The 14,735-nt window shown below is 55.7% G+C and overlaps 1 protein-coding gene across 1 annotated transcript; it reads right to left on the reverse strand.

Annotated features, from left to right (window-relative positions):
* Positions 1-193: 193 nt before the first annotated feature.
* GET4 (guided entry of tail-anchored proteins factor 4) lies at positions 194-14,185 on the reverse strand. Its single transcript, XM_049788675.1, has 9 exons — positions 13,970-14,185; positions 4,128-4,206; positions 3,967-4,048; positions 3,528-3,677; positions 3,050-3,188; positions 2,736-2,876; positions 2,588-2,663; positions 2,410-2,482; positions 194-722 (listed from the first exon to the last, which is right to left on the reverse strand). The coding sequence occupies exons 1-9, from the start codon at positions 14,119-14,121 to the stop codon at positions 637-639; spliced, it is 978 nt and encodes a 325-aa protein (XP_049644632.1). The 5' UTR covers positions 14,122-14,185; the 3' UTR covers positions 194-636.
* Between the last annotated feature and the right edge of the window lie 550 nt (positions 14,186-14,735).

Below are 14,735 nucleotides of genomic sequence, written 5' to 3' on the forward strand. Positions count from 1 at the left end.
ACGGGCCTCACCTCCTAGGCTCTTGGGATCGACACGGGGATGTCTGGTTCCCGGGCCTGTGTCTGGCGCTGTCCAAGTTTAGGACAAGCCCTTTGCGCCCATAGAGGCCTGGTGCTGCCCCTTGGCAGACGTAGGTCAGATGTGCTAGGAGCCATTCACCCCAGTTGGGCCCAAGAAAGGACAGGTGGCCAGGTGCAGTAGAAAGGGTTTATTAACTCCACAGCCGACAGCTCCCCAAGGTCCCTTTTACAGTCAATAAAATTGGCTGCCCCTCTCCGCGCATGATCACTGCGTCAGCGACGAGTCTTGTTGAACTGTGAAAAAATAAAGTGTTTCCGTCCCACACCCTAGTGGAGGGCCCAAGCTGGGGCTGCGGGCTCCATCACCAGGTGTGGACACAGTTCATTGGCGTCTCCCGGAGGGGCACCAGGGCGCAGTCTGCAGCAGGATGTCCACATGGGCGCTGGGCGCGGCCCTCCCAAAGCAACGAGCAACACAAGGGCTGGGAGAGGAGGTGCGGCAAGGCCTGTGCTTTATTGGGGTCAATCGAGGAAACGCGGTCGGCCCAGTGAGCCCAGCGCCAGGCAGCCACGTGGCCCTCGGCCAGCGCAGACACGGCCCCGCTGGCAGGTAGTGTCAGTCGAGCTCGATGGGGCTGCTGTCGTCCTGGCTGTCCTCGCCCTCCTGCTCCGATGCGCCCATGAGGCTGCTGAGAAGGTTTCCTGCAAGGACATTGCCAGGTATCAGCACTGCCCATCCAAGACACCAGGGTCAAGGTCGCTGCCCGGGGCCAGTAGGGGGTTTGCTTGCAAGCAGCTGACCCAGGACCAATGGTGGTTCAAATTCTGGCATCCCATATGGTCCCGTGCCTGCCAGGAGCGATTTCTGAGCAGAGAGCCAGGAGTAACCCGAGTGCTGCTGGGTGTGGCCCAAAAACCGAAAAAAGAAAAAAAATAGTCGCTGACCATCTACACCGATGCACCGGGCACCTGGCTCTAAAACCTGAGGACAGGCCTGTGCCAGGATTACCTCTGAGCACACAGGGTAGTCTCAAGCATCCCCTCTGCAATAGGCATCTGACACACGAGGCCCAGCCCACCCAGCAGAGGTCATAGGGGCCCAGGAACAACAGCACCAGAGTGATGAGATCTTTGGGTGAGTGTGGCCAGGAGCATGGCACTGGGGCCTCATGGTGCCCAGTAACTCACAGCATGCAGCCAGGAAGTCAAAGGCCAGGGAAAGCACTGTCCAGAATCCAGGATCCCCATAAAGCTCCAGCCCTAGCAGACACCCAGGAGCCTGCACCAGGCATCATGCAGCCAAACTGGTTTGCTGCCCCCCATTCAGGAGGCTCCACCAGCCACGCATACAGTGGGCCATACAATACATGGCCATGAGTCTCTGGTAAGGTCCAATATGGCTCATGCTGGAAGGCAGAGTGGAGAGACAGCAATTGGCGTGCCCAAGAAAGCTGAGAGGATGCTGGGCGAGATCTGGCCTCTTGTTCTAAACATACAGGCCAGAACAGGGGTCCTCATTCACACTAAAGACCAAAAAACTGTCCCAGGAGTAAGACAGGCTCCATAACACCACAGCCCAAGTTCCAGCCGGAACGAACAGGCATGGCACTGCAAGTCTTCCCAAAAACATCTGCAAGGTCCCGAGTGAGAGCATAGCCAGGAGGGCGCTGGCCTTGCATACAACTGACCCAGGTTCCACCCCCGGCATCCCATGGGGGGCCCGAGCCTGCCAGGAGTGGCTCCAAAACTAAAGTAAGAAAGCTCTTCAGAGCAGAAAGCCTGGCTCAGCAGGGAATGCTCAGAGCAACAGGTTCCTGCAGCAAATGGAGCCTGCAGGGCAGAAATGCTGAGTGTGGACCAAAAACTTGCACATCTCTATCCAAACAGGGAGAAGGTGCAGGGCTCTTGGTGCCAGAGCCACACACTGGCACCTGACAGGCAGAGAGTTGGGACATATCTGCCCCCAAGGCCACAGGAGCTGCACCGCTGTCCCCTGGGTGGAGGAGGATGGCAGGGGACACGGCTGGCTTCCACAGACCCCTGCATTTCATCAGGCTGACACCCAAGGAAGAAGGCCATGTCCTCAACCCATAGCAGTGAGGATGGGAGATGTCAGGACTAGGCCACAAGGCGGGCATGTGCCAGCCATGGGCACTGCAGATGAAAGCCCACACCAGCTTTCCAGGTGGCCACCTCACCTGTGGCAGCTGCTAAGGCCTACAGAGGGCTCTACTGCAGGCCCCCAGAGGAAATACAAGAAGAAAAGCAACGATGAAACCTCGTCTTGGCACTGCAGTCAATGGGGAATGGGGAGGTTTGCAGGAGGATACACAGGGCAGGGCAAGGTTGCAGGAGAGCATGTGGGCAGGGGCAGCCAGGCTGGTCTCACCTAGCAGGCCGCCGTAGGATGAGGTCTGCTTGGGTGGCACCCCAAAGAAGAGCTGGCCGATCCTGTCGAGGTACTGGTGGAGCAAGAGAGTCCGTGAGGGTGAGGGCATCCCTATGACCCCACCCCTGCAGTGCTGCATCCTCACCTTATAATAGGATCCCCTGACCCCTCTGCTCACCTCGTTGTACATGGGGTCCCTCCGCAGTGATGGCTGGTACTGCTCACATAACACGGTGAACACCCTCAGTTTCCCCCTGCAAAGGGACAGAGGCTGGCCAGGTGCGGCGGGCGTGGGGCTGGCAGAGGGGCGGCGGGCGCACACTCACCCGTCCACGGCCAGCAGCAGGAACCAGATGAAGTTGAGCAGGGGCCGTACGAAAGGGGGCCCGTCCTCGATGGACGGGTGTCTCTGTGTGTACGTGGTGAACACGGCCGACGCGCTGCTCTTATTCTTCAGACACAGGAACCTAAGGATGGTGGCTGGGTGGGTGGGGGCCCTGCCAAGCTTATAGTTGGGGCGGGAACCAACGGGCAGGATGGGGGGCTGGGCCTGGAATAGGGCAGGCAGGATGGGCATATGAACCAAGCAGCCTAGTGATGGTCACCCCATGCCGAGGATTGAGACACCTGGGGCACTTACTGCAGCACAGCCTGAGCCACGAACATGTCCACCTCACTGCGGAAGCCACGGGCGGCCGAGTACTCCACCAGCATGTTGGCGCAGCCCTCACCGTCTGCTGAGTGCAGGAAGTGGTAGCGCGACTCACAGTAGTTTTGCTCTGTAGGGAGAGGGGCGTGTTGGGACATGGAGAGGCATGTTTGGGCACGGAGAGGTGGTTTGGGGCACAGAGAAGCATGTTGGGGCATGAAGAGGCTGTGGCATGGAGACGTGTTGGGGTTCGGAGAGAGGGTGCAGAGGGCTGCAGCCCACACCAGGGGACAGGCTGCTTCGTGGGCATGGGGAGCCTGGCCCCCTCAGCTGCCTGTCACAGTGGCTTGTCCCCAAAGGGACCTGGGGGTCCTGGGACAGGGGTCCCATGTACCACACAGAAGCAGCACCTCTCCTTGGGGCCCTCACCAGAAGGGGAGCAACAGTGAGGCCTGTTGGGAGCCCCTACCTCTCCACAGGGTGAGGGCCAGCAGCTGGTGCAGCCGGGGGTGGCCTAGCTTGCCTGAGCCACCGCCAGACCATTTCAGGGCTCGAGACACGAAGGCCACGCGCTCTGGAGAACTGGGGTCCATCAGGCTGAACAGCTTCGCCAGGTTTTCTGCAAGAGTATAGACCTCACGCAAGCACAGCTGTGAACCCACCTGTGCCCACCCATCTTCCCTGCATCCTGCCCTGCTCCACGGGGGGCCAAGTGATAGGTAGCCAGAGACTCAGGACTAGGTCCAGCAAATGCATTTGGTACCCCACCCACTGCTGAGGGTGTGGTTCCCTTCTGAGTCCATTAGCAGGGACGTGCCCAACCAGACTCCACCAACAGAGGGCATGGCCCCAGACTCAGACAATGTCCACCAGGGCACGTCCACAAAGACCCAGGCCCGCAGACTCACCCAGGAGCTCGTCTGCCACCTCCACTTCGGCCTTCTCCAGGGCCTCAAGCACCAGCATGGACAGGTCGGCCGCGCTGTTCTGCTGCAGAGGGCGGGAGGGCTGCCGTGAGGGCCCACAGGCAGCTGGGCTGGGTGTGTGGAAGGGCCGAGGCTCCCCTTACCTGGCTGTGGCTGAAGAACAGCAGCGCCCCTGAGCACATGAGCTCCCTAGCCTCCACGTGTTTGCTCTGCGACATGTACCTGCGGGGCAGTGGACACAGCATTCAGTCTCGACCTTGTGGGCCCCAGGGTGCGGGTGGGTGGGTGGGGGGCGAAAAGATCCAGGTGTACAGTGCACAGGGTCCCAGATTTGATCCCTGGCACCGCCAGGTGTAACAGAACCGGCTTCCAGGTCACCCCTCCAGGAAGGAGCCCCAGGCCCACCACAGAGTGGTCCTGAGCACTATGAGATGAGCAAAACAGGGAAAAAACCAGAAGATACTGTCGAGCTGGAGTGACAGCACAGCGGTTGGGCATTTGCCTTGCAAGTGACTGACCAGGGACAAACTCAAGTTCAGTTCCCAGCATCCCATATGGTCCTCTGATCCTACCAGGAACGATTTCTTTTTTGTTTTCTTTTGTTTTTGGGTCAGGAGCTACTCCTGGCTCTATGCTCAGAAATTGCTCCTTGCAGGCTCGGGGGACCATACGGGATGCTGGTATTTGAACTACTGTCCTGCATGCAAGGCAAACATCCTATCTCCATGCTATCTCTCTGGCCCCCAGGGGTGATTTCTGAGTGCAGAGCCAGGAATAACCCGAGTGCCACCAGGTGTGGTCCAAAACAAACAAATAATAATAAAAAAAGACACTGAAGTCGAGAGTAAGAGTAGGGGAGAGCAGAGACAATAACAAGGCAATAGTGCTGTCTCTGACAAAACTGTGGGACGAGGCAGAGCCGGGGGCAGTCTCACATCAGCCTAAATGGTTCCAGGCCAGAAAGTTCTGCCGCTCTCAAACAACTCAGGCCAATGTATCCCTCACCCGGGAGAAAACTGGAGCAGGAATAGTCCCAGACACTCTGATGAGTCTGGAACTCGGACTAGGGTGCCTTAAATAAGAAAGGACTCCGGGGCTGGAGAGATAGCATGAAAGTAAGGCATTTGCCTTGCGTGCAGATCGGTGGTTCGGATCTCGGCATCCCATATTGTCCCCTGAGCCTGCCAGGATCGATTTCTGAGCATAGAGTCAGGAGTAACCCCTGACCACGGCTGGGTGTGACCCAAAAACCAAACCCCCCCCCCCAAAACAAAAGAATCCATAGGCAGAAACCTCCAACAACAGTCACAGATGCACTGATTCCAGCAGGACTCAGCACATGAATTCAACGGGATCCCACTACAGCCAATCTCGGGGCATCACCTGAGCTTGCAAGGACAGTTCAATGTTCGTGTACACCAGAGTGATGTGCAGTTCCAGCCAGAGAAAAGAGAAAACTAAGACCAAAACGTGGAGAAGGCATCTGACAGGGTCCAGTACCATTTATGGTAAAAGCCAAACCAAAACCTACTCCTAAAATGGGCAGTGGAGGACTCCATCTCATACTGTAAGCACCGTTGCCATTTGTTCTTTTAAGTATCAGAGGTATTAGCCAGAGCAGTCAGACAAGAAATGAAACAACTTCAGATCAGAAAAGAAGTAGGACTATTACTGGTGGTCAGTGGTATAATAAAATACACAGGAAAACCTTAAGACATCACTGAAAAACTAGAACATCATAGTGACCGTTCATAAAATCAACACACAAAACTGCATGTCAATATTGAAGGAGAAAAAGAGAGTATGAATATACCCTTTAGGGAGCCGGAGTGATAGCACAGCGGTAGGGTGTTTGCCTTACATGCAGCCAACCCAGAATGGACCCGGGTTCGATCCCTAGCATTCCATATGGTCCCCCAAACCTGCCAGAAGCGATTTCTGAGCACAGAGCCAGGAGTAATCCCTGAGTGCCTCTGGGTGAGGCTCAAAAAAAACCCGAAAAAACAAACAAAACAATGAATATTCTCTTTACAGTTCTATCCAAAATTCTATTCAAGACGGGTGGACGGCCATGCTTACATTAACCTCTTCAAGAGATGGGGAATGGATACCCCCAGCAGGCTGGGCCTCAGTATGCCAGGTGGGTCATCTTATAAAACACATTGTGGGCCAGAATGACAGGACAGTGGGGCAGGGTGGGAGCAATTTCCTTGCATGTAGTCAACCAGGTTTGATACCATCCTCCATGTCCTTGAGCCCCAGGGGGTAGTTCCTGAGCATTGAGCCAGGAGTAAGCCCTGAGAATCACTGGGTGTGACCTCCCAACTCCCCCCCCCCCAATAAATAAAATAAACAAGTTGTTTTTTTTTTTTTTTTTTTTTTTGGTTTTTGGGCCACACCCGGTGACGCTCAGGGGTTACTCCTGGCTATGTGCTCAGAAGTCGCTCCTGGCTTGGGGGACCATATGGGACGCCGGGGGATCGAACCGCGGTCCTGTCCAAGGCTAGCGCAGGTAAGGCAGGCACCTTACCTCTTGCGCCACCGCCCGGCCCCAAATAAACAAGTTTTAATGAGAAACATAGAGCTAAAGAATGGAGATGATACTGCACTGAAAAGCTTTTGAACGACAAAAGAAAGAGAAGAGACAAAAGGCATTTTCCTCACACCTGTTGGAGCATCCGCTGGGGCAGCCAGGCAAGGCACAGCCTGTCAGGGCCCCAACAAAGATGTGCCCGAGCTGACATACGGAGCTCCATCAGGACTCATGGCAGGACCCAGCACATGCCAGAGCTGCAGGGGTGCAGCCAAGGCCCCTGGAAACAGTGTGGAGCATGGAGGCTGCAGAACTCCCACCCAGAACAGTTACCACACAGCTCTCTGCCTGCTGCTGCCTCACCCACACCAAAACAGCAGGACCAACCACAGAGAGCTCAGTGGAAGGGAGCCTGCAGGGGTCCTACCCCAGCACCTCCTAGAAGCCCCCAAGCACCGCCAGGAGAGATTCCTGAGCACAACAGGGGGTAGCCCCCAACTGTTTAAAGGGCTGCAGAACACTTTGTCAAATTTTAGATGCAGGGGCTGAGTTGAGTGATAGCACAGCAGGTAGGAAGTTTGCCTTGCACAGCAGACCCAGATTTGATCCCCAGCATCCTATAGGGTTCCTGGAGCCTTCCAGGAGTGAGTCTTGAGCATAGAACCAGGAGTAATCCATGAACATTGCTGGGAGTAGTCACCCCCAATAAAGCAGATTTTTAAAAATGTACACATTAGGGTTGGAAAGTCAGTACAGGACAGGGCGCTTGCCTTGCACATGTCAGTTCATTCCTGAGCAGAGAGATAGAAATAGCTCCTGAGCATCATTGGATGAGGCTATAAAACAAAACAAAACCACAATCCAGAACCCGAGAGATAGAATAGCAAGTAAGGCACCTGCCTTGTGTATGCCTGACTTGGGTTCAATTCCCAGCACTACATTTGTCCTGGAGCCCTGACAGAAGTGATTCCTGAGCACAGAACCAGGAGCACAGCCAGATATGGCCCAAACAATACTCTGAAAAGAACTGATGTGCTGGAGAATGCTCGAGTATAAAATCAGTAACATTTTTGGGATGGGAATGATTTAAAAAAGTCCTTTACAGATAACTGTCTGGAGATAACACAGGGATGGGCCTTGACACTTTATGTAACAGTCCCCAGTTTGACCTCGATCCCTGCCAGGTGTGGGCCTCACTCCCCAACCCCCCAAAAAATGCTTCCAAGTGAGTCCAGAAGATAAAAAGACCTTGAACTTAGGGGGCCAGAGTGGTGGCGCAAGCGGTTAGGTGTTTGCTTGCACGCACTGACTTAGGACGAATAGTCGTTTGATCCCCCCCCCCCCCCCCCGTCCCATATGGTTCCCCCCCCAAGCCAGGAGCGATTTCTCAATGCATAGCCAGGAGTAACCCCAGAGTCAATGGGTGTGGTCCCAAAACAAAAACAAACAAACAAACAAAAGACCTTGAACTTAATCTAAGAAAAAGGCTCAAGCCTTTTATGTTGGACTACAGGAAGGAGTGAGGGGAAGTGGTCATGTCAGTAGACAGTGGTGGCAGCCAAGAGGCTGAAGGGCTCCACGGGGATACTTGGAGCCTGAGCTCCAGGCACTCAGCAGGTAGCAGCAGGAGGCCTGTGCACACCAGCTGGAATGGGCACTGCAATCCCAGGTGCCTTCTTACTTGACCCTGCCCTATGCCCTGTGCTGGGCCATCAGGCATTCTGGAAAAACCACTGCTGTCCCTGAGGACACTTCCAGCTCTGGGCCTGAGTAACAATCTCCCCTGATACAAGAGCTCTAGATGCTTCTACTGTGCCCTGGCACCACGACCAACTCAGATTCTGGAAGCCTTGTGGAAGCGAACTTTTCCCCCACAGGGAATGCCCTGAAGCTGTCCCCCCACAATGTGTGCCCCAAGGTTGTTTCCCCACAGTGGTATCTCTGAGGTTGTTCCCCCCCACAGTGGGTACCAAACCCTTCCAGGCTCTGCCCCTGAGCCTGTCCCTTTCCTCACACCAGAGCAGCCCCTGTATGCCCACAAGGCCCAATTTACAGTGTCAGGCAGGTTCATTTTTTTATTTGGGGTGGGGGTGGGGGCTCATACCTGGCAGCACTCAGGGGACCATATGGGATGCTGTAATTCAGATCACCATCCATCCTGGGTCAGCTGCATGCAAGGCAAACACCCTACTGCTATACTATCTCTCCTGCTCCAGGCAGGTTCATTTCTGCCTAAGACCTTCTCAGGCCTGGAGATATTCGGCCTGCCTGGCTGGACAGTGGGGCCAATCAGTCTGGCAGTGAACCTTCAGATGGCCAGTCCAGCAGACTATGGTCAGCATGGTCAGCTGCCCCATTCATGGTACTGTACCTGTGTGCAGCACAACGGAGCCACCGGGCAAATGCTGACCACGGCCCTAACTGCAGAGAGCCTCACTGCTGCTGGACTGAGGACCAGTGTGGCCTGTGGACATGGACACACACATCCAATAGTCCAGAACAATATGCAGGGGACACATAAACCCAGAGAATTATCTGGAGAAGAATCTGAAATCTGCAAAGTCTGGAGTACCAGGCCCCAGAGCATGTGCCTGAGTGAGCTCAGAATGTGTGCATGTGTGAGTGCAGGAAGAGTGGGCGTATGGTGTGGGAGTCACACCACAAGCGACCACCTGCCATTCTGTTCAGCTGCATGCCTGCTGCAGAGAAGCTGCTAAAAGACAAACCAATGAGGGACCAGAGCAATAGCACACGGAGACCCAGGCTTAATCCCCTCATCCCACATGGTCCCGAGTCCGCCATAATTAATATCTGAGCACAGAACCAGAACCAGGAGTGAGCCCTGAGAACCTTCAGGTGTGGTCCCAAAACAACCACCATAAAAAGCTTGGGGCCAGCGAAGTGGTGCTAGAGGTAAGGTGTCTGCCTTGCAAGTGCTAGCCAAGGATCAGGCTCGAGGTTCGATCCCCCAGCGTCCCATATGGTCCCCCCAAGCCAGGGGCAATTTCTGAGCCTTAGCCAGGAGTAACCCCCTGAGCATCAAATGTGGCCCAAAGGAAAAAAAAAAAAAAAAAAAGGGCCCAGAGAGATAGCACAACGGTGTTTGCCTTGCAAGCAGCCGATCCAGGACCAAAGGTGGTTGGTTCGAATCCCGGTGTCCCATATGGTCCCCCATGCCTGCCAGGAGCTATTTCTGAGCAGACAGCCAGGAGTAACCCCTGAGCAATGCCGGGTGTGGCCCAAAAACCATAAACCAAAAAAAAAAAAAAAAAAAAAAGAGATGGAACAGAGAATTGCATGACCTGTTCTGGGATCAGTGTGGCTGACAAGGACACTCTCTCTCTGAAGTGTGCAGGTGGCCCTTGTTGGTAGAGGCCTTTACAATTGTCCTCATATTGCATTCTTATTAGATGTCTTTTCCTTTGGTTTTCCTGTTAAAAAGATGTTTCCCAGGGCTGGATAGCATGGAGGTAAGGCATTTACTTTGCATGCAGAAGGTCGGTGGTTTGAATCCTGGAATCCCATATGGTCCTCCGATCCTGCCAGGAGTGATTTCTGAGTATAGAGCCAGGAGTAAACCCTGAGCGCAGGCTGCCAGATGTGACCCAAAAACAAAAACAAAAAAGTTTCCCGGGCCCAGAGAGATAGCATGGAGGTAGGGCATTTGCCTTGCATGCAGAAAGGCAGTGGTTTGAATCCCGGCATCCCATATGGTCCCTTGAGTCTGCCAGCAGCGATTTCTGAGCATAGAGCCAGGAGTAACCCCTGAGCGCTGCAGGGTATGACCCAAGAAACAAAACAAAAAAACAGCTTCCCTGGACCTGAAGCAATAGCACAGGGGTAGGGCGTTTGCTTTGCAAGTGGCTGACCCAGGACCTACGGTAGTTCAAATCCCGTCATCCCATGTGGTCCCTCATGCCTGACATGAGCAATTTCTGAGCAGAGTCAGGAGTAACCCCTAAGTACCGCTGGGTGTGGCCCAAAAACAAAATAAAACAAACAGAAAAAAGGTATTTCCCCATTGCCTCCTCATCTAGATTTCCCCCTCTCCTTGGGGTGGGGTGGGTTTTGTTTATCCCAATAAAGGCTACTACTCAGGGGCCTGGAGAGGTAGCTGACATCCTGGCTTGTGGTCCCCTGTGGTCAAATGATTGGCTTGTGGGTGAACAGCTTTCGGTGTTAGTTTCTGGCCTGCTATACCTTCCCAACTGTGTGTGGATTATTTCCTACGGAGTTGCTTCGGGACTTCGTTTCTTTTTTTTTTTTTCTTTTTGGTTTTTGGGTCACACCCAGCAGCACTCAGGGGTTACTCCCAGCTCTACGCTCAGAAATCACTCCTGGCAGGCTCGGGGGACCATATGGGATGCCGGGATTTGAACCACAGACCTTCTACATGCAAGGCAAATTCCTTATCTTCATGCTAATTCTCCAGCCCCTTTATTTGTTTATTTATTTATTTTTTGGTTTTTGGGTCATACCCGGCAGTGTTCAGGGATTACTCCTGGCTCTATGCTCAGAAATCGCTCCTGGCAGGCTCAGGGGACCATATGGGATGCCGGATTCGAACCACTGTCCTTCTGCATTCAAGGCAAACGCCCTACCTCCATGCTATCTCTCCGGCCCCTGGACCTGCTTTTCTTGTCCTACCCGGACAGGGGGCATAGAAATCTCTCTCGCAACACACAAGTCACCATTCAACAGCTCTCACTGAATGTGACTCGTTTGGGAAGCTGCCTTCCTTCCCCAGTGCTACAACTCCAAGGCCACTGCTTCTATTACCTCTGTCATCTATTCTCCTATCTCATCAGAACAAAAGGTAAATGAAGGAAGCCATGAAGGAGACCCCTACTCTGAAATGGAACTGGGCTGGGAGAACCCAGTGCTGAGCACACACCACGCCCATGTCCTGCTGTCCGTGCTCTCAGGGGTCCGAGGCTCAGGTTCACCGCCCCATAGGGGAATCTCACCTCAGACATTGGGATGCAGGAAATACAAAGGAAGTATTTGTTACTGAGGTTTGCTTAGATGAGGACTAAAGCAATAGTACGGTGGGGAGGGTGCCTGTCTTGTATGCAGTCGACCTGGGTTTGATCCCTGGCATCTCTGAGCCCACCAGGTCTGACATCTCTGTGCAGAACCAGGACTAAGTCCTGAACACACCGGGTGTGGCTCGAAAATATCAACCAACTAAAAAAGGTTTGGACAATGCCAAGAACTCAGAGGCCCAAATCAGCACTGCTGTGGAGACAAGGTCCCGGAAGCCCTGGCCTGGGAGCAGATCCAGCCTTCAGCTGTGTTTGCCAGCCCGTGGAAGCCAATGTGAGTGGTATAGGTAGCACCTTGGCCTAGCACCCTCCCTGGGTAGCACAGGAGGGCAGATGTCTGGGTGCGTCCAAACAGTGTAGCTGAGTATAGAGTCAGGCCAGGACAAGGACTCACGCGCTGTGACTCACGTCGGTTCCAGAATATGCTTGGCAGCCTTTTGTGGGAAAGGTGGGGCTGACAGGAGACAAAGCTGGATGTGGACACAGGACAGATGCAGGCCTGGGCCCACCAGAGGCCTAGCCTGTGTTGGGAGAGCTGGACTTCTCTGGGGGTGGCACAGGAGGCTGTCACACACAATCCCAGGCCTTTTGGGCTGAGGGAATTCCCACTCAACAGATGCACAACACTGTCCTTCTGGAGACACATGACAGAGCTGGCTCCTACCACTGACCGCTGTGTTTATTTCAGGGAGATGCAGACTGGCTGATTAACCACTGGGGCAAATGTTCAGATTCAAGCAACGAAAGAACAAGGAGTGTCCAGCCAACCCCAGAGTGCATCACGCAGTGTGGACATGTGCGGGGCAAGTATGGGCCCCTCTAATCTCTGCCCCGAAGAAAGTAGTGCCTCCCACTGGAAGGCTTAATTTAAGTTGAGTGGGGGGGAAAGGAAACATTTCCCTTGGTAGGAAATGGTGCACTGGTGAAGGGATGGGTGTTCGACAACGACTGAAACTCAATCACAAACAGCTTTGTAACTGTGTCTCTCACAGTTAAATTTGATTTAAATTAAATTAAAAAATCAGTCAAAACACCTCATTAGAGACTACAGCAGAAATGGCACTTTGGGTCAATGCTGGTTCAATCTCTGGCATTCCAAAGGGCCCTCTCAGCATCTCCAAGAGTCATCCCTGAGTGCAGAGCCAAGAGGAAGGCCTGAGTTGGGTCCCCTCTGCCCTCCACAGCAGACCCCCCTCAAAAAACAAACAAACAAACAAAAAAAAAAACTCACTCTTGGGGCTGGTAGGGTAGGACGTTTGCCTTGTATGTCCCAGACCCGGGTTCAATTTCCGTATTCCATATGGAATATTCCATATTCCCCGAGCATCACCGAGTGTGACCCCAAAACTAAACAACAGCCTCCAAATCTCACCCTGGTTTCTGCTAGGGGTAAAATGCAATGGTTTCCAACCGGATAAAATGGCCAAACATTTTGTAATAGTGCAAAAGCCAACAGCAGCATGCTCTGCCTGCGTTTGGGGGAAAATGAGAGAGATAATGGATATAAAGATAATGGATATAAAGTTCTGGAAACACGGCAGCCAGCCCTTAGGAGGTGTTAAGGGAGCTGAGTAGGGCTCGCAGGTGGCGGCGAACAAGAAGAAGCACGGTGGTCGGGGCGCGAGCAAGAAAAGTCTTTGCTCCCCCAGGGGCTGAGACCGCTCACCCCGACGAATCACGCTGGGCTGGCCGGGGCGTTTCACCCACGGAAAACTTGCAAAGCGACACCACGGTGAAGGGAAGGCAGAGCCTGAGCGCCCCGACCACACATCCACCCACCCGTCCGTCCATCCTGCGGAAGCCAGACGCAGGCTTCGTGCAGCTGGGCCTGAGCGGACGCTGCCCTGGCCCCGACCGTCTCGCCACGCCACCGGGCCGGGACCAGGGGGACAGCCCGCACGGACTCGCATCTAGCCCCGCATCGCGCGGGCCCTGCAGCGTCCCCCACCGGACCCGCACACCTCCCGCACATGGCAGGCGGCTCCCCGGGCCGGGCGGATGAAGACACGGACACAGACGGACGGTGCCCAGACTTGGTTCCAGCCCCTTCGGGCCAGACGAGACACCGGGGGCGGCCGAGCCGAGGGCCCGGGGCGGGCCGGGGTGACTCCCGAGCGCGGCGGGAGGCGGCAGGCGGCAGGCGGCAGGCGCCGGGCCCGAGGCCGGGACCCTCCACGGGCCCGGCTCCACTCCGGCTCCGGGGCGGGCGGTGCGGTGGGCCCGGACCCGGCCCTTCGCTCGGACGGCGGAGTGGCAGCGGCGCGGGCCAATAGCGACGCGGGACGGCCGAGCGTGGGCGGGGTCCGGTCCCGACTCAGCCAATCGCGCGCGGGGGCGGGCTCAGCGCGGCCAATCAGCGGCGCGCGGGGGCGGGCGCTGGCGGGCGGGCGGGCGGCGCCGGCCGTACCTGAAGAAGAGGGTCCGGTACATCTGGTGCGCCTCGTAGTAGTCGCCCTTCTCCACGCTGGCGCGCAGCTTGCCCTCCACGCGCTGGACGCCGCCGCGGTTGCGGGCGCCGTTGCGGGCGCTCTCCTGCTCGCCCATGGCCGCCGCCGCCATCGGCCGGCGCTCGCTCCGCGCAGGCAGGGCTGACGCTGTGGCAGGCGCGGTCGGCAGCGCTTCTCGGCTTCCGTCGCGTTGCCCGCTACGGTGGCCGGGCGGGGGCGGGGCCGAGTGTGTCACGTGACGTGGAGGGCGGGGCGGGCAGTCATGTGGCCGAGGCGCTGACGGCACAGGCGCGAGCGGGGCGGGGCGGGGCGGGCTCCGGGGACGCTGGGAAGGGTCACCAGGTCACGTGGGGAGGGAGCTCAAGGCCAGGACCTAACACAGTGGGGATGCTCGCGCGGCCAACCCCGCGGGGTTCCATCCCGGCATTGCCAGGAGTAGTCACTGAGCACAGAATCAGGAGTATTCCCCTGAATGCGGCTCGGTGTGGCCCAATAAAAACAAAACAAAGAAACAGGGAAAGGAAAGTGCCTGTCCGAGCCTGTGAAATGGATGGGGTGCAAGGGGTGTTCTCTGGACTTTGGGCCAGGAGTGCTAAGCGGAGGGGCAGCCAGGGTGGCACAGAGACAGGACAGGAGGGTCAGGGACTAGCCTGTCTGGTCAGCTCTGCGGGTCCATCCTGAGACTCAGCAGATGTAGCCCTGCAACCCTCCACAGCTGGGCCCCAC

This window comes from Suncus etruscus, chromosome 15, assembly GCF_024139225.1.
Source record: "Suncus etruscus isolate mSunEtr1 chromosome 15, mSunEtr1.pri.cur, whole genome shotgun sequence".
NCBI classification, from domain to species: domain Eukaryota; kingdom Metazoa; phylum Chordata; class Mammalia; order Eulipotyphla; family Soricidae; genus Suncus; species Suncus etruscus.